This window comes from Chrysemys picta, chromosome 1 (genome assembly GCF_011386835.1).
Source record: "Chrysemys picta bellii isolate R12L10 chromosome 1, ASM1138683v2, whole genome shotgun sequence".
Classification (NCBI taxonomy): domain Eukaryota; kingdom Metazoa; phylum Chordata; order Testudines; family Emydidae; genus Chrysemys; species Chrysemys picta.
In genome coordinates, this window is record NC_088791.1 from 226,147,602 (window position 1) to 226,166,541 (window position 18,940).

The 18,940-nt window shown below is 46.3% G+C and overlaps 2 protein-coding genes across 10 annotated transcripts in view; one reads left to right on the top strand and one right to left on the bottom strand.

Moving 5' to 3' along the window:
• Window positions 1–17,377, bottom strand: part of STS (steroid sulfatase) — a 175,420-nt gene extending 158,043 nt beyond the window's left edge. For 3 of the 9 annotated variants that reach the window (XM_042840860.2, XM_065580732.1, XM_065580734.1), the window contains exon 1: window positions 16,891–17,369. In XM_042840860.2, coding sequence (XP_042696794.2) covers window positions 16,891–16,904 — 14 coding nt within the window. In that variant the 5' untranslated portion in view covers window positions 16,905–17,369. Of the gene's footprint in view, window positions 1–16,784 lie in introns of all 9 variants that reach the window. The other 6 variants (XM_065580737.1, XM_065580738.1, XM_065580729.1 and 3 more) reach the window with 3 other exon arrangements.
• Window positions 16,788–18,940, top strand: part of PUDP (pseudouridine 5'-phosphatase) — a 148,713-nt gene continuing 146,560 nt past the window's right edge. The window contains exon 1 of the mRNA XM_005283333.5: window positions 16,788–16,921. Coding sequence (XP_005283390.1) covers window positions 16,843–16,921 — 79 coding nt within the window. The 5' untranslated portion in view covers window positions 16,788–16,842. The remainder of the gene's footprint in view (window positions 16,922–18,940) is intronic.

Consider the following 18,940-nt stretch of genomic DNA (forward strand, 5'->3'; position numbering starts at 1 on the left):
GATGGCGTTCACTTTTCGAGGAGGGGAAAGACCCTGTTTGGACACAGACTGGCTAACCTAGTGAGGGGGCTTTAAACGAGGTTCGATGGGGACAGGTGAGCAAAGCCCACAGGTAAGTGGAGAACATGGAGGCTTGGGAGATGGGTCGGATATAGGAGGGAGCGTGGGTTATAATGGCAGAGAGAAAGGAGGGTCAGGGCAAAACTGGGAGGCAAGATCAAATCAGGATCTTAGATGCCTATATACAAATGCGAGAAGTATGGATAATAAGCAGGAAGAACTGGAAATGCTAATAAATAAGTACAACTATGACATTGTTGGCATCACCAAAACTTGGTGGGATAATACACGGAATGTTGGTGTGGATGGGTACAGCTTGCTCAGGAAGGATAGACAGGGGAAAAAGGGAGGAGGTGCTGCCTTGTATATTAAAAATGTACACACTTCGACTGAGGTGGAGATGGACATTGGAGACGGAAGTGTGAGAGTCTCTGGGTTAGGCTAAAAGGGGTAAAAAGCAAGGGTGATGTCATGCTAGGGGTCTATTACAGGCCACCTAACCAGGTGGAAGAGGTGGATGAGGCTTTTTCCAAACAACTAACAAAATCATCCAAAGCTCAAGATCTGGTGGTAATAGGGGACTTCAACTATCCAAATACATGTTGGGAAAATAACACAGCGGGGCACAGACTATCCAATAAGTTCTTGGACTGCATTGCAGACAACTTTTTATTTCAGAAGGTTGAAAAAGCTACTGGGGGGGGGGGTCAGCTGTTCTAGACTTGATTTTAACAGATAGGGAGGAACTCGTTGAAAATTTGAAAGTGGAAGGTGGCTTGGGTGAAAGTGATCATGAAATCATAGAGTTCACAATTCTAAGGAAGGGTAGAAGGGAGTACAACAAAATAGAGACAATGGATTTCAGGAAGGCGGATTTCGGTAAGCTCAGAGAGCTGATAGGTAAGGTCCCATGGGAATCAAGACTGAGGGGAAAAACAACTGAGGAGAGTTGGCAGATTTTCAAAGGGACACTATCAAGGACCCAAAAGCAAGCTATTCCGCTGCGTAGGAAAGATAGAAAAATGTGGTAAAAGACCACCTTGGCTTAACCACGAGATCTTGCATGATCTAAAAAATAAAAAGGAGGCATATAAAAAATGGAAACTAGGACAAATTACAAAGGATGAATATAGGCAAATAGCACAGGAATGCAGGGGCAAGATTAGAAAGGCAAAAGCACAAAATGAGCTCAAACTAGCTACGGGAATAAAGGGAAACAAGAAGACTTTTTTATCAATACATTAGAAGTAAGAGGAAGACCAAAGACAGGGTAGGCCCACTGCTCAGTGAAGAGGGAGAAACAGTAACAGGAAACTTGGAAATGGCAGAGATGCTTAATGACTTCTTTGTTTCGGTCTTCACCAAGAAGTCTGAAGGAATGCCTAACATAGTGAATGCTAATGGGAAGGGGGTAGGTTTAGCAGATGAAATAAAAAAAGAACAAGTTAAAAATCTCTTAGAAAAGTTAGATGCCTGCAAGTCACCAGGGCCTGATGAAATGCATCCTAGAATACTCAAGGAGCTAACAGAGGAGGTATCTGAGCCTCTAGCTATTATCTTTGGAAAATCATGGGGGACAGGAGAGATTCCAGAAGACTGGAAAAGGGCAAACATAGTGCCCATCTACAAAAAGTGGAATAAAAACAACCCACAAACTACAGACCAGTTAGTTTAACTTCAGTGCCAGGGAAGATAATGGAGCAAGTAATTAAGGAAATCATCTGCAAACACTTGGAAGGTGGTAAGGTGATAGGGAATAGCCAGCATGGATTTGTAAAGAACAAATCATGTCAAACTAATCTGATAGCTTTCTTTGATAGGATAACGAGTCTTGTGGATAAGCAAGAAGCGGTGGATGTGGTATACCTAGACTTTAGTAAGGCATTTGATACGGTCTTGCATGATATTCTTATCGATAAACTAGGCAAATACAACTTAGATGGGGCTACTATAAGGTGGGTGCATAACTGGCTGGATAACCATACTCAGAGAGCAGTTATTAATGGTTCCCAACCCTGCTGGAAAGGTATAATGAGTGGGGTTCCACAGGGGTCTGTTTTGGGACCGGCTCTGTTCAATATCTTCATCAACGACTTAGATATTGGCATAGAAAGTACGATTATTAAGTTTGTAGATGATACCAAACTGGGAGGGATTGCAACTCCTTCGGAGGATAGGGTCAAAATTCAAAATGATCTGGACAAATTGGAGAAGTGGTCTGAGGTAAACAGGATGACATTTAATAAAGACAAATGCAAAGTGCTCCACTTAGGAAGGAACAATCAGTTCCACACATAGAGAATGGGAAGAGACTGTCTAGGAAGGAGTATGGCAGAAAGGGATCTAGGGGTTATAGTGGACCACAAGCTAAATATGAGTCAACAACGTGATGCTGTTGCAAAAAAAGCAAACACGATTCTGGGATGTATTAACAGGTGTGTTGTGAGCAAGACACGAGAAGTCATTCTTCCGCTCTACTCTGCGCTGATTAGGCCTCAGCTGGAGTATTGTGTCCAGTTCTGGGCACCACATTTCAAGAAAGATGTGGAGAAATTGGAGAGGGTCCAGAGAAGAGCAACAAGAATGATTAAAGGTCTTGAGAACATGACCTATGAAGGAAGGGTGAAAGAATTGGGTATGTTTAGTTTGGAAAAGAGAAGACTGAGAGGGGACATGATAGCAGTTTTCAGGTATCTAAAAGGGTGTCATAAGGAGGTGGGAGAAAACTTGTTCATCTTAGCCTCTAAGGATAGAACAAGAAGCAATGGGCTTAAACTGCAGCAATGGAGGTTTAGGTTGGACATTAGGAAAAAGTTCTTAACTGTCAGGGTGGTTAAACATTGGAATAAACTGCCTAGGGAGGTTGTGGAATCTCCATCTCTGGAGATATTTAAGAGTAGGTTAGATAAATGTCTATCAGGGATGGTCTAGATAGTATTTGGTCCTGCCATGAGGGAAGAGGACTGGACTCCAGAATGATAGCACCCTGCAGCCCTCTGATTGGCTCATGCCAGAGGTGAAAGTAAGCCGGTACGGCGTACTGGCTCTTGCCGGTACGCTGTGCCGGACTGCACCGGCTTCCGCAGCGGGGGCCAGGATTTAAAGGGCTCGGAGCTCCCTGCCAAAGTGGGAGCCAAGAGCCCTTTGAATCTTGCCTGCAGCTATGGCGGCCGGGCTGGGGCTGGGATTTAAAGGGCCCAGAGCTCCCGACGCTGCTGGGAGCCCCGAGCCCTTTAAATCCCCACCGGAGCTCCGGTGGGGATTTAAAGGTCCTGGAGCTCTGTGGCAGCTGGAGCCCCGAGCCCTTTAATTGGCCCGTGAGCCCCGGGGGCTTCCAGCCACCTCTGCAGCTGGGAGCCCCGGGTTGATTTAAAGGCCCTGGGGCTCCCAGCCACAGCCAGTGCCCCAGGGCCCTTAAATCTTGAGAGGCCCCGCCTCTTCCGGATGAGGCCACGCCCCCCTGAGGACTCCAGCTGTACCGGTAAGTCCTGTAAGTTACTTTCACCCCTGGCTCATGCTCACTATTTAACCCTGGAGGGTGCCCCAGGGAATTGTCTGGACACCACACAGGTTTCTGGCCTGTTGTGATGCCAGATCCCAGATCTCACGTTGCTTTCAGAATCTCCAGTTTCTGACTCCCACCCTGACTCTTGTCTTCTGATTCCAGCCTAGCAACTAACTCTGATCTCTGATGCCAGCCTGACTCTGAGCCTGACTCTTGCTTATTGATCCCAGCTCTAGTGATTACTCTATTCCCTGCTCTCTGATTGCTGCCTTGTGGCTGTCATTGACTTGTGGACATCAGCCTAACTGTGACCGCTATGCAACACTGCCTATGCCCCAGTCCCTTACAATTGGAATGTGTTTCTTTTATTAGGGCTTAGCAGACTCAAGTATTGCAACTGTCTTGAATCTCAGTTTGTTCATTTCATTTAATTATAAATCACTCCAGGTAATGTATTATTAATAATTGGTTTACAAGCTTTTATTTAAGTCATTGTGAAGGCTTCTAAATTACTGGGTTATTTTTGTCTTTAGACTCCTTTTAAAATTCAAAGCAAAATAGATTTAGATCAGTTTATCCTCTTTGCCACAGCTGCCTGCAGGACAACAAGAAAAACAAAAGTAATTTCAGAGTGGTACATACGGTAAAGCACGTTTCTCTCTCTTCTGTAAAGACTGCTATTACTGGGCCCACGTTTCTGAACAGTCTCAGGTCTTAAAACAGGATTTCAAAAAATGTTACACATTCTCATCCATGCATTTCAGAATACAATAACTTAAGAAAAATATGTAAATCTTTCCTTTGTTTTTAAGGGCATGATCCAAATGACTTCAGGGCCAGTTACACAATTCTGAAAGCACACTAAGTCCAATGCAACACAGAAAAGTTCTTAAGCATGTTCTTAAGTTTCATTGACTTAAAGTTGTGTAAATGCTTACCGTATTTTCCGGCGTATAAGACGACTGGGCGTATAAGACGATCCCCAACTTTTCCAGTTAAAATATAGAGTTTGGGATATACTCGCCGTATAAGACTACCCCTCTTCCAACGCACACCAAAAAAAAATTAAAAAAACATCAGATTTGATTTCAATATGGTAATTTTAATTCAAATGCTTATGACATGCAGGTACTTAGCAGGAAAACTGTCACTTATAAACATAAGGCTGTTTGTCATCAAACATGTAAACATAAAACAGTGCAAGTGGATTAAACTTTTCCTAATTCACTCTAAAGCTGAAAGGAAGGATAAGACAATAAACCCATGGGAGCTGCTATGCTGTTTGTTTTCTAAGCTGTCAACCAAACTGGAACTGATGATGATAGGAGGAAGATAACAAACAAGAGAGAGAGAGCAAGTGCCGGGCAAGTCCCCGGCGAGTTAGCAACGCCCATCATAACTGCAAGCTACGGTATTTTTACAGGTTTTGCTGGCGTGACAGTTTCCCTTTAAAAGCCTTCAAAATCCTCCTGTTCGTCATCTGATATCATAAGTACATCAATGACATCTTGTGATACATTTGTAAGGCAGTCATCGTATGGATCGAAATCCGTATCAGATAGTGTGGTCTCAGCTTCGGCTTCCTCTTCATCTTGCCACAAGTAGTCGTCCTCCATACCATCTAATGAATTTGATATGCCACACTTCTTGAAAGACTTGATTACTGTTTCTGCATCAATATCATTCCAGGCTTTTATGATAAACTTGCACAAAACATCCAACTGTGGAGCACACATGTTTCCTCCTTTTGTGAATGACTTTTCGCCGCTAACCATCCATTCATTCCACTGTTCTTGAATGCGATCTTTAAATGGCTTGTTTAGGCACACATCCAGTGGCTGTACCAACGATGTCAATCCTGCAGGAATAACTGCCGCATCTGTGTTTAGTCTTGCAAGCATTTGCTTGGTGCTGGGAGTTAAATGAGCCCTGAACATATCCCACACCAGTAGACTACATTTTTGAATAAGTCCACCTGGTCGCCTGCTCCATACATTATCAAGCCATAGCTTTACCCCTTCTTCATCCATCCAGCCTTTTTCATTCACATGTACAAAACAACCAACAGGGAACTTGAATTTCGGCATTGTTTTTCTTTTAAAAATAATCATTGGTCTCAGTTTGGCGCCATCAGCTGTGCATCCTAGTACCACTGTAAAACTGGACTTCTCATGTCCTGTTGTTTTAATTAAAATTGTTTTTTCACCTTTTTGATGGACAGTTTTATTTCCAACCATATCAAAATTCATTGGAGTTTCATCCATATTTCCAATACTACTTAACGCATAGCCATGTTTAGTGCGCTGTTGTATTACGTATCGATGGAAACTATTTACTTTGCTATCAAGATCTGCAGGTAATTTTGGGGCAATTTTCATCTTTTGCCTCAGTACCATATTATGCCTTCCCATGAATCTAGTACACCAGGATACAGTGGCCTTAAATCTGTTGCTGTGATCTGGGTTAGATTTGGCCCACTGAAGTGCAAACAAATGTATTTTATTTCGTGTCACTACATAACTGTTTTGGCGATGCTCATTCACCATGTCTGCTACATGTTTTTCGAGTTCTGGCCAATGTGGAGTGCCTCTTCTTAATGCACACTTACCCCTTGGCATACTCTTTAATGCTTTTTCATTTGCTTTCCAGTCCCGAACCATCTTTTCTGTTACTCCATATTGTCTTGCAGCAGTGCAGTTATTATGTTCCATGGCAAAGTTTACAACTTTAAGTTTGAAACTGGCTTCATATTTCTTTCTTCTTGCTGGTGGAGTCATGATGGGGTTTTGACTGTTGGACATTTGTATACTGTACTGTATGTACTGGTGCTATACTGTATGAACAGGTACAGATACTGGTGCTGTACTGTATGTGGTACCCAGTATACAACAACCAGCCAATCACGGCAAGCGATGTACCTTACCGGCGATTGGCTGGTTGTTGTATACAAAGCCTGCTTGGATTGGTCAGCTCTCCCTGCCTGCCCAGCCCTCCCTGTCTCCAAGACTATCAGAGCAGTAGCGCAAACACGCCTCTTTCACCTGTCTGGCCCGCCCTTGTATCCTATTACCTCCTTCTCTGCCTCTCAGATCTCGCACATGCGCGCCTGCGCCGCTTCACTGCAGTCCTCAGGAGCAAGATCTGAGAGGCAGAGAAGGAGGTACGGTAATAGGATACAAGGGCGGGCCAGACGGGTGAAAGAGGCGTGTTTTTCTGGGCACAGCGCCGCTCTATCTCTTTTTTCCATACCCCGGGCGTCCCGGACGCCTGCAGCTTGCTCCGCCCTTCACTTACACCTTCCCGGTGAGGCGCCCCCTCACCTCGTCATCGGGCGGGGATGTGGCCGCGGCCGTTTTTGAGCTCCCCCCACCATATGCGGCGACCGCAGATTCTCCAGTCCGGCTCGGAAGTTTCAGCACCCGCCCTATAAGACGACACCCGGCGTATAAGACGACCCCCGACTTTTGAGAAGATTTTCCTGGGTTAAAAAGTAGTCTTATACGCCAGAAAATACAGTAAATTCTTTCATGAATCAGGGCCCAGTTCCTGAGTTAGGAAATGATACTGAGGTAACATTATTAACACAAAAGAATTGTACTTGAACTGCATACCTAAAACTGGCTATTGCGCCCCAAACTGGGCATTCAGTTGCACTCACGTGAACCTGAACATTTCCAACAGATGTTGCCTATAGGTGAAATTTTCTCTGCCTGTACAAAACCTAAGAACATTGTTCTTTTTGGGGACTGAGGTATTTTTAAAAAATATCCTTTTCCAGTATCGTCCACAGGGTGTTAATTTATATTTATTAAAAACCAACAAAATATAACTGACCCTCTACACGTGACCATACCAAGTAAGGCCCTGATCATGTAAATAAGCAGTGGCTCTCAACCTTTCCAGACTACTATACCCCTTTCAGGAGCTTGATTTGTCTTGCGTACCCCCAAGTTTCACCTCACTTAAAAACTACTTACTTACAAAATCAGGCATAAAAATACAAAAGTTTTACAGCACACTATTACTGAAAAATGGCTTACTTTCTCATTTTACCATATAATTACAAAATAAATCAATTAGAATATAAATATTGTACTTATCTTTCAGTGTATAGTATATAGAGCAGTATAAACAAGTCATTGTCTGTATGATATTTTAGTTTGTACTGACTTCGCTAGTGCTTTTTTTGTAGCCTGTTGTAAAACTAGGCAAATATCTAAATGAGTTGATGTACCCCCTGGAAGACCTCCATGTACCCCCAGGAGTACACGCACTCCTGATTGAGAACCACTGGTGTAAAGACTTACGCACATGCTCAGCTATATGCACTGAGCATCATTGAGACTATTCACAGTATGTAAAGTTAAGTATTTGCTTAATCTGTGCAGATTCAGGGCCTAACGGCATGATTGTATCCCTATACCCCATTTCAATCCTTCTCACCAAGCAGACCATGGCTCCTTATTAGCCGTCTGGGTATCACTGATCTCAACATAAGAACATAAGAACGGCCATACTGGGTAAGACCAAAGGTCCATCCAGCCCAGTACCCTGTGTACCGACAGTGACCAATGACAGGTGCATTACCAGGTACAGGACCAATACCCCACTGAATGGTCTCACAAATCACAACTGAACAAATTATTTAAATGGGTCATACCTCATCACATCACATGGAAAAGTTTAAAATTAAAAATAAAGTCATTAAAATAAGAAAGACAGTTATACCATTTCCCTTCACACCCTCCCTTTTTTTCTTCCCCAGTTTCAATAAAACACTATTGTTGTGATATTTATGAGTCAAATTATGTAATGGCATCCAATAAAACTGGAATTAGCTGTTTTAGTTGTTTGTGAGGATACTATACTATGACGTTATTGTGTCTGCTTGGACTTCCCCCCCCTTCATTTGTCCATTAAGTGGATGTAATTATACTGAATAAATCTAAGGGGGCTTGTCTATTTATACTGGAGGATTTTCTTGTATTGGAATATAAGTGTGAAGAATTAGCTGACATAATGCTGATCACAATTGACCCAGCCAATGTAGAGTAGGGCAAATTACGGTCATCTTTCGGTCAGCTAACTTGATCACAATCATGTTTAAACACAATAGAATTTTGTAATGCAGAGCATACAGCTGTAAGACTAGTCTTTAGAATACAAGGATTGTTTGATTTATAAAATGGGGTCTGCCTGGGATTCACCAATTTTTAACATATTCAAAAGCTCTGCATGAAACAGACCAATTTTTTGGTAAAATAGTTTGGTTACATTTTCAAAAAGTTAGAAGGAATCTCTTTTAAAACAAAATGGACAGAAAACATTCTTTTTTGCATATGAAAATCACTGTCTCACGTTACATGGCTCATTATGATGTAATTTCTTGCAGTCAGTGAGTACTGTCACATTATCAACTAATGTAGGTGACAAAGCTACATTCATTAGAATATTATATTAAGGAAAATGTGTTAAATTATATGTACAACTACCCTTCTAATCACTGACTACACTGGTATTTATTAGACATGCTTGATAAACAAATCCTTGCTAGAAACCCTATAAACTGCCTACACTCTTATAGCAGCTTTTGAAGCAATTGATATGCTGGTATTCTAAGCACTACGTCAATTTTAAAGGAATTTGCCATATAACAGATTCACATTTTTTCTTTTGTCCATGCATTGTGTGTGTGTTTGTTTGCTTTTTAAAGATCACAATCCAATTCCCAGTTGATAAAATTATTAGGAAAAGTGACATACTTGGTATCTGAGACAAGGGCCATGTTTACACTACAAAATTAAGTCGACCTAACTTATGTTAGCATACAGCTGCCTCCAGAGCCATCCCTAGGGTATGGCAAATCAGGGTCCCCCCCCTCCAGGTCGGGGGAGAAGGGGTGTCCTGGGCCCCATATCCCCGTAGGGATAGCCCTGGCTGCCGCTGTAATTACATAGCTTGTGCATGTCTATACTTTGCTCATTGTGCTGGCGGTGCACATCCTCACCAGCAGTACTTGTATTGATTGTACTGTCAGCGGTGGCTCCTGAAAGCTAGTAATAGTCGACATAAGCACTGCCGTGTCTACACTAATGCTGTGTTGACCAAACTATATCGATTTTGACTCTACATCTCTCATGGAGATGAAGTTATCAAGTGGGCATAGCGGGGCAGTAATGTCAGCTGAAGCGAAATTTAAGTGTAGACACTTCCATAGTTAGAGCGACGTAAGCTGCCTTGTGCCAATTTAACTCTGCAGTTAGGGTCGCCGGGCATCTGGTTTTTGACTGGAACGCCGGGTCAAAAAGGGACCCTGGCGGCTACAGTCAGCACCGCTGACCAGACTGCTAAAAGTTTGGTTGGCAGCACAGCAGGGCTAAGGCAGGCTCCTTGCCTGCCCTGGCTCTGCGTGGCTCCCAGAAGTGGCCGGCATGTCCGGCTCCTAGGCAGCGGGGTCAGGGGGCTCCACATGCTGCCCTCACCCTGAGCGCCGGCTTCGCAGCTCCCATCGGCCAGGAACCATGGCCATTGAGAGCTGTGGGGGCGGCGCCTGCGGGCATGGGCAGAACTCCCTGGCCCCTCTGCCTAGGAGCCGTCCATACATGCTGGCCACTTCTGGGAGCTCCCTTAGGTAAGTGCCACCCAGCTAGAGCCCACACCCTGAATCCCCTCCCACACCCCAATCCCCGGCCCAAGTTGAAACCCCTTCCAACACCCTAACTCCCTCCCAGAGCCTGCAACCCCTCCTGTACCCCAACCCCCTACCCCAGCCCTGAGCCTCTTCCCGCACCCAAACTCCCTCCCAGAGCCCCACACTCCCTCCTGCACCCCAACCCCCTATCCCATCCCTGAGCTCACTCCTGCACCCAAATTCCCTCCCAGAGCCCATATCCCCGCCTGCACCCGAAACTCCTCATTCCCAACCCCATCCCAGAGCCTACACCCGCAGCTAGAGCCCACATCCCCTACCACACCCCTACCCCCGCCTCGGCCCTGAGCCCTCTCCCGCACTCCGAACACCTCGACCCCAGCCTGGAGCCCCCTCCTTCACCCCAAATCCCTCATCCCCAGCCCCATTCCAGAGCATGCACCCCCCCAGCCGAAGACCTCACCCCCTCCCACACCCAAACTCTCTGTCCCAGTCCTGAGCCCCCTCCCGCACCCTGAACCCCTCAATTGTGGCCCCACCCCACTGGAATGGGTTACATAGGGAGGTGGCGGAATCTCCTTCCTTAGAGGTTTTTAAGGTCAGGCTTGACAAAGCCCTAGCTGGGATGATTTAGTTGGGGATTGGTCCTGCTTTGAGCAGGGGATTGGACTAGATGACCTCCTGAGGTCTCTTCCAACCCTGATATTCTATGATTCTATGAACCCATACCCCCAGCCGGAGCCCTCACCCCTTCCCACACCCCAACCCCCTGCCCCAGTCCAGTGAAAGTGAGTGAGGGTGGGAGAGAGCGAGTGACAGAGGGAGGGAGGATAGAGTGAGTGGGGGTACAGCCTCGGAGAAGATGCGGGGCTTTAGGGAAGGGACGGGTCAACGGTGTTCAGTTTTGTGCGATTAGAAAGTTGGCAATCCTATCTACAGTGTACACCAGACCAAAGTAAAAACATGCTGTCTGGTGACAATACAATTATTTCTTGCAGAGAGGAAATTGCTGTAATCATTATTAATACCCATTCAGCAAGGTCACATGAGTATGCACTCAGGTCCTGATTTGGCAAAGACTTTTAAATTTTACATGCTGTGCATAGTAGTGTGGAAGCCAACATGTTTTAAAAGAGCACAGTTTCTTCCAGACTAGACAAGGTTTAAAGCAGAACTGCCAACTCCAAGCAATGAAAAATCATGAATAAAGTTAAAAAAAAAAATCAATGCCACTTGGTACATGTAATAATGATTTTGACACCTCCTACATGCTATGTAAGATGCCAAATGCTCCCCAGCCAAGAAATGGCCCGAAGGGGTGGCAACAACCTTGTCCTATCAAAATTGCTCAATCAAAAGAAATTCCAGAGGCTATGTATGGAGACTCCCCTGATTGTGAGAAGATTCTAGTCTGTTTCTGCAACCTCTCTGGACTTCTGAAAACAACTAATCAGCAGTTCATCATGCCATAAACAAACCAGCATATAACAAACTACCACGTAAGCAAACTAGTTTACACAATTTCTTTGACTCCATTTTATGCTTTCTTTAGATAGCAAGTGTGAAAAATCAGGATTGGGCGGGGGAGGGTAATAGTCGCTTATAAAAAACAAAGCCCCTAATATTGACATCTAGTCACCCTAGTTTTCTTCAAGAAAATCTTTAGATAGGTTTGAGCCACTTTGCACCATTTATGGCTCTGATCCTGCATTTAAGACATATGAGTAGCTTTACTCTTGCAAATCCCATTAAAGTTCTGCACGATTTTACAAGATTGGGGCTAAGATTTCAACAGTGCCAATAGGAAACCACCCACAGCATAAACAGAGTACATAGAGTTCATAGAATCATAGAGTGGCTAACAGAGGGAGTTTGACTGGGCGTTCGCCTGGGGAGAGCCCACTGCGGCTTTCATCTTGCAGGCTTCTCCGAGTAGTTACTTCAACAGCTGAGGAAGATCTGAGAAGGAAAGTAATATAGATGGTGAGCGTTCAGCTGTTGTGACCTGCACAGGATATGCCATGTTTGTCTTTCTTCCACAGGACAGAAGCAACTTTGTCTGTACAAACTGCAAGCTGGTCTCCATATTGGAAGAGAAGGTTCAAGGTCTGGAGAAACAAGTATCTGCGTTTCATAAGAGAAAATGAAGATTTCTTGGACAGACGTCAGGATATGCTTCTATGGGCACAACATTCTGAAGAATCAGAGCAGGCTGGACAACGGGGACAGAAGGACAGTGAAGAAAATTGGCAGCATGTGACCTCCAGAAGAAGAAAGAGGAACATCCATGTACCAGCAATGCAGATACAGGTGAGCAACCGTTTTCATGTTCTCTCCACAGGTACTAATGCGGAGAGTGGACTAGATGATACATCTGAGGGAAGGGAGCAGAAGGAGACTCCACCGATTGAAGGCATGAGATGCACTGTCCTAGGGATGTAGGTTCCATGACCACCGCTCCCAAGAGAAGGAGGTAGGTGGTGATGGTCGGGGACTCCCTCCTAAAGGGGACTGAGTCATCTATCTGCTGCCTCGACCGGGAAAACTGAGAATTGTGCTGCTTGCCAAGAGCTAGGATTCACGATATGACTGAGAGACTGCCGAGACTTATCAAGCGCTCAGATCGCTACCCCTTCCTGCTTCTCCACATGGGCACCAATGATACTGCCAAGAATGACTTGAGCGGATCACTGCAGACTATCTGGCTCTGGGGAGAAGGATAAAGGAGTTTGAGACGCAAGTGGTGTTCTCGTCCATCCTCCCTGTGGAAGGAAAAGGCCCGGGTAGAGATCGTCAAATCGTGGAAGTCAACGAATGGTACACAGGTGGTGTCGGAAAGAAGGTTTTGGATTCTGTGATGATGGGATGGTGTTCCAAGAAGAAGGATTTTTAGGCAGAGATGAGCTCCACCTAACGAAGAGAGGGAAGAGCATCTTCGCACGCAGGCTGGCTAACCTAGTGAGGAGGGCTTTAAACTAGGTTCACTGGGGGAAGGAGACCAAAGCCCTGAGGTAAATGGGGAAGTGGGATACCAGGAGGAAGCACAAGAAGGAGAGCGCAAGAGGGGAGAACTCCTGCCTCATACTGAGAAAGCAGGACGATCAGCGAGTTATCTTAAGTGCCTATATACAAATGCAAGAAGCCTGAGAAACAAGCAGGGAGAACTGGAAGTCCTGGCACAGTCAAGGGATTATGATGTGATTGGAATAACAGAGACTTGGTGGGATAACTCACATGACTGGAGAACTGTCATGGATGGATATAAACTGTTCTGGAAGGACAGGCAGGGCAGAAAAGGTGGGGGAGTTGCATTGTATGTAAGAGAGCAGGATGATTGCTCAGAGCTCCAGTATGAAACTGCAGAAAAACCTGAGAGTCTCTGGATTAAGTTTAGAAGTGTGAACAACAAGGGTGACGTCGTGGTGGGAGTCTGCTATATACCACCAGACCAGGGGTATGAGGTGGATGAGGTTTTCTTCAGGCAACTAACAGAAGTTACTAGATCACAGGCCCTGGTTCTCATGGGGGACTTCAATCACCCCGATATCTGCTGGGAGAGCAATACAGCGGTGCACAGACAATCCAGGAAGTTTTTGGAAAGGGATAGGGGGACAATTTCCTGGTGCAAGTGCTGGAGGAACCAACTAGGGGCAGAGCTCTCTTGATCTGCTGCTCACAAACAGGGAAGAATTAGTAGGGGAAGCAAAGTGGATGGGAACCTGGGAGGCAGTGACCATGAGATTGTCGAGTTCAGGATCCTGACAGAAGGAAGAAAGGAGAGCAGCAGAATACGGACCTAGGACTTCAGAAAAGCAGACTTTGACTTCCTCAGGGAACTGATGGGCAGAATCCCCTGGGAGAATAACACGAGGGGGAAAGGAGTCTAGGAGAGCTGGCTGTATTTTAAAGAATCCTTATTGAGTTTACAGGAACAAACCATCCCGATGTGTAGAAAGAATAGTAAATATGGCAGGCGCCCAGCTTGGCTTAACAGTGAAATCCTTGCTGATCTTATACACAAAAGAAGCTTACAAGAAGTGGAAGCTTGGACAAATGACCAGAGAGGAGTATAAAAATATTGCTCAGGCATGCAGGAGAGAAATCAGGAAGACCAAATCACACTTGGAGTTGCAGCTAGCAAGGGATGTTAAAAATAACAAGAAGGGTTTCTTCGGGTATGTTAGAAACAAGAAGGTGGTCAAGTTTGGGCCCCTTACTGAATGGGGGAGGCAAGATAATGACAGAGGATGTGAAAAAAGCTAATGTACTCAATGCTTTTTTTGCCTCTGTCTTCACGAACAAGGTCAACACACAGACTACTGTATTGGGCAGCACAGTATGGGGAGGAGGTGACCAGCCCTCTATGGAGAAAGAAGTGGTTCAGGACTATTTAGAAAAGCTGGACAAGTCCATGGGGCTGATGCGCTGCATCCAAGGGTGCTAAAGAAGCTGGTGGATGTGAATGCAGAGCCATTGGCCATTATCTTTGAAAACTCATGGTGATCGGGGGAGGTCCCGGATGACTGGAAAAAGGCTAATGTAGGGCCTATCTTTAAAAAAGGGAAGAAGGAGGATCCAGGGAACTACAGGCCAGTCAGCTTCACCTCAGTCCCTGGAAAAATCATGGAGCAGGTCCTCAAGGAATCAATTCTGAAGCACTTAGAGGAGAGAAAGTGATCAGGAACAGCAGCATGGATTCACCAAGGGCAAGTCATGCCTGACTAATCTAATTGCCTTCTATTCCGAGATAACTGGCTCTGTGGATGAGGGGAAAGCAGTGGACGTCTTATTCCTTGACTTTAGCAAAGCTTTTGATACGTGTCAGAGTCCTGCACTTAGGACGGAAGAATCCCATGCACTGCTACAGACTAGGGATCGAGTGGTTAGGCAGCAGTTCTGCAGAAAAGGACCTAGGAGTTACAGTGGACGAGAAGCTGGATGTGAGTTAACAGTGTTCCCATGTTCGCAAGCAGGCTAACGGCATTTTGGGCTGAATAAGGAGGAGCACTGCCAGCAGATCGAGGGACGTGATCATTCCCTTCTATTTGGCATTGGTGAGGCCTCAATTGGAGTACTGTGTCTAGTTTTGGGCCCCATACTAGAAGAAGGATGTGGAAAAATTGGAAAGAGTCCAGCGGAGGGCAACAAAAATGATTAGGGGTCTGGAGCACATGACTTATGAGGAGAGGCTGAGGGAACTGGGATTATTTAGTCTGCAGAAGAGAAGAATGAGGGGGGATTTGATAGCTGCTTTCAACTACCTGAAAGGGGGTTCCAAAGAGGATGGATCTAGACTGTTCTCAGTGGTACCAGATGACAGAACAAGGAGTAATGGTGTCAAGTTGCAGTGGGGGAGGTTTAGGTTGTATATTAGGTGGAATCTTCTTCCTTAGAGGTTTTTCAGGTCAGGCTTGACGAAGCCCTGGCTGGGATGATTTAGTTGGGGATTGGTCCTGCTTTGAGCAGGGTGTTGGACTTGATGACCTTTTGAGGTCCCTTCCAAGCCTGATATTCTATGATTCTATGAATCATCCCATACCTGCAATACTATGCGGTCCCACCAGTCTGTGCTTGTTTGCTGGGCCCAGAATCGGCATTCCACTGTATCAACATGCCCCAATGCTGCCATGATATCCTAATTACCACATCCCATGCTTTTAGGAACGTGTGTGTCCATGTCCTCCTCACAATCTTCCTCGTGCTAGCGGCTCCTAGTTAGGCTCTGCACATACTGCAAGATAATGTGCGAGGTATTTACAATGCTCACAAAAGCAGTATGCAGCTGAGTGGGATCCATGCTTGCTGTACTATGGCGTCTGCACAGATAACCCGGGGAAAAAAAGGCATGAAATGACTGTTTGCCATTGCTTTCAAGGAGAGAGGGAGGGGAGACTGACAACATGTACCCAAAACGAACCGTGACAATGTTTTTGCCCCATCAGGCATTGAGAACTTAACCCATTATTCCAATGGGCAGCGGGGACTGTGGGATAGCTACCCACAGTACACCACTCTGTGAGTCGATGCTAGCCATGGTATTCAGGACACACTCCGCCGACCTAATGCACTTAGTGGGGACTGTATAAAATCGGTTGCTAAACATCGACTTCTATAAAATCGACCTAATTTCGTAGTGTAGACATATTATTTTAGTCTGCTTCCACCTCTGGGTAGAGATATGAGTTATGCCTAGTTATCAAATTGGCCAGGCCTCCATACACTGTGGGGGTTGTGCCTGGGTACTACAGAGGCTCCTGCAGCCTTAGTGACACAGGCTACAAATGGAGTTTGCTTTTGCGGCTGTGGCCCAGATGCTCTCCGGACGTGGTTTAGTTTCTCTCCCTAATCCAGAGCCGCCCTGGAGGGAGAGAGACAGAAAACTGCAGCACCCGCTCCCTTCTCCCTTGGGGCGAAGCAGTGCAGCCCGCGGCCCCAAGCTGCAGCGCAGAGCACTTCGTGTGAGCGTCCCGCAGCCCTTGCTCCAGCGCACCGCACCAGCCCCAGCTCCGCGCCTCCCCCACTACCAAACACCCGCAGCAGGCACCCGCCTCCCCTTCGCCGGCGACTGACAGCGCTTGCGCCGCCCGGCTCCTCCGCTTGTGCTCCCGGCTGCCGCCGCTTCCCCGCCATGGCCGCTTCCTCCTGGCGCCCCGCTCCGCCGCGGCCCGCCACCCACCTGATCTTTGACATGGACGGTCTCCTGCTGGGTGCGTAGCCCGCGCCTCCGCTGCTCCCGCCCGGCCCCGGCTGCTCTCACGCCAGGCTGCGGCCGTGTGGGGCAGGGCGGTTCGGCCCCTTCCTGCTGCCGCGCCGGGCGCAGCCGCTTGTGTCCCTGTCCAGGGGTGGCACAGCCCGCGCCGGTGATTGAGTGGCGCCCTTCGCTGCTAGCCCTCTCTGTGCGGGGGCAAGCTCGAGCTGGGTCCCTGGGCTGCTGCAATTCTGACCATTGCTTCACTCTTCTGTGCCCTTCTCACTGAATAGAGATGCCACCAGGGTGTGCCGGGGTAGCTATGTAAGCCCAGCCTGCTGTGGGGATGAAAGGGGTTTGCAGTCTCCAGCCTGCGAGAGTCCTCTGGCCTCCTTGGTGTACAAGGTACCGGGCTCCAATCCAAACATCTGATTTGGGGGGGAAACAGTGGGACAATTTACAGCGCCAGTTCAGTAGGCAGGACTGGGGCAGCTGTTTGGAGAAACACATTATTAGTAGAAAAGTTGGTGAGTGGGCTTGGTCTCATTTCAACCGGGTTGGTTGCTTCCTGTAATAAGTAAATAAAACACACTGTTCTGCTGTGCTACCTCGAACAACTACAGCTCTACAGTAGTGCTGTAACTGGGCCTTGATGTTTTCACTAGTTCGTGGGACTGTTAAGCACATACATAAGTGCCTGCAGGATGAAAGCCTTACTTTGCACCACTACTGTAGATTACTGTAATCCTTGTGTAAGGATTTTGGTTCTGATAAGTAGTTGACCTGTCATAGTGTAGGAAACCAAACTTTTCACCTGGAAGAATCCTGGGAAAGCCTGGTTTGGGTGTGTATGCCTTCCCCTGAAGAAAGGGAGGAAGAGAGAGGTCCTTTTTGTTTATCCCATCATATAAATTATTTTTTCTGTTTCCCTTCTGGAAAATATCCATTTTTACCCTTCAACATTCATTGTCTCCATTTAATTTAAAGGGGCATCAGTTTAAAAATATTGTGCAAACAAATTTATTTACCTGTGTTGCTCATAGTACCTTACATTATACAAGAAAAGAAAAAAAATATTTAAAGGCTCATTAACATTACTATTTAGGCACTTTGTTCACCTTTTGCAGTTCTCTCATCAGGGACAGTGCCAATCAGTGAAGTCAGTATCACATGTTTATACTCATTTTCACTGTCAGCTTCTAAGTGCGGCACTGCAGGGGGATATTATTTTGTCTAAACCCCACTGTTTTCATTGTTTGTTTGTTTTTTAAATGGAAATATTTATATTGGTCTTTAGGCTTTTGTTCTTGTTAGTTTTTAGTATTTTTAATTTAAATAGAAGTTTTACAAACTTCTAGCAGCCCAGATGCTCCTCTAAGTCAAAGAGTCTAATTTACCAAAATGAGTAAACATTTACTCCTGAGGGAATTCTGCACACAATATTTTATAATTCTGCAAATTTTATTTGTCAAATAAATGTGGAAGCTCCCGCATGGCTTTGGGGAGCACAGGCCACTGGCTGCACAGAGGTGGGAGATCACTGTGCAGCTCCCCCTGGGACACAGACTCAGCAGTGAGGCTAGGGTGACCAGCTGTCCCAATTTTCTAGGGACAGTCCCGATTTTTTGGGTCTTTTCCTTATATAGGCTCCTATTCCCCTCCACCCCCGCCTCCCCCGTCCCGATTTTTCACATTTGCTGTCTGGTCACTCTAGGTGAGGCTGCACCCAACCCAGACATAGCGCAAGGCCTGCCCCAGAAATACCCTAGACCCTGCCCCTCTGTGCCAGTTGCACCAGTTGTGGGCAGGCAGGCTCAGCAAGGTAGGATCCAAGTGTGGAGGGGCTTAGTGTGGGGGAATCCAGGTGTGGGTTGAGAGGGCTCCGGGTGGGTTAATCTGGATGCGGGCAGATCAGTGTGGGATCTAGATGGACAGGGGCTTGTTGGGGGTTTCTGGGTGCAACGGTAATGGGACTCTGCAGGGGGGTCCAGGTGAAGGTGGCTGAGGCTCAGCAGGGGGCGGGGTCTGGGTGTGGGGA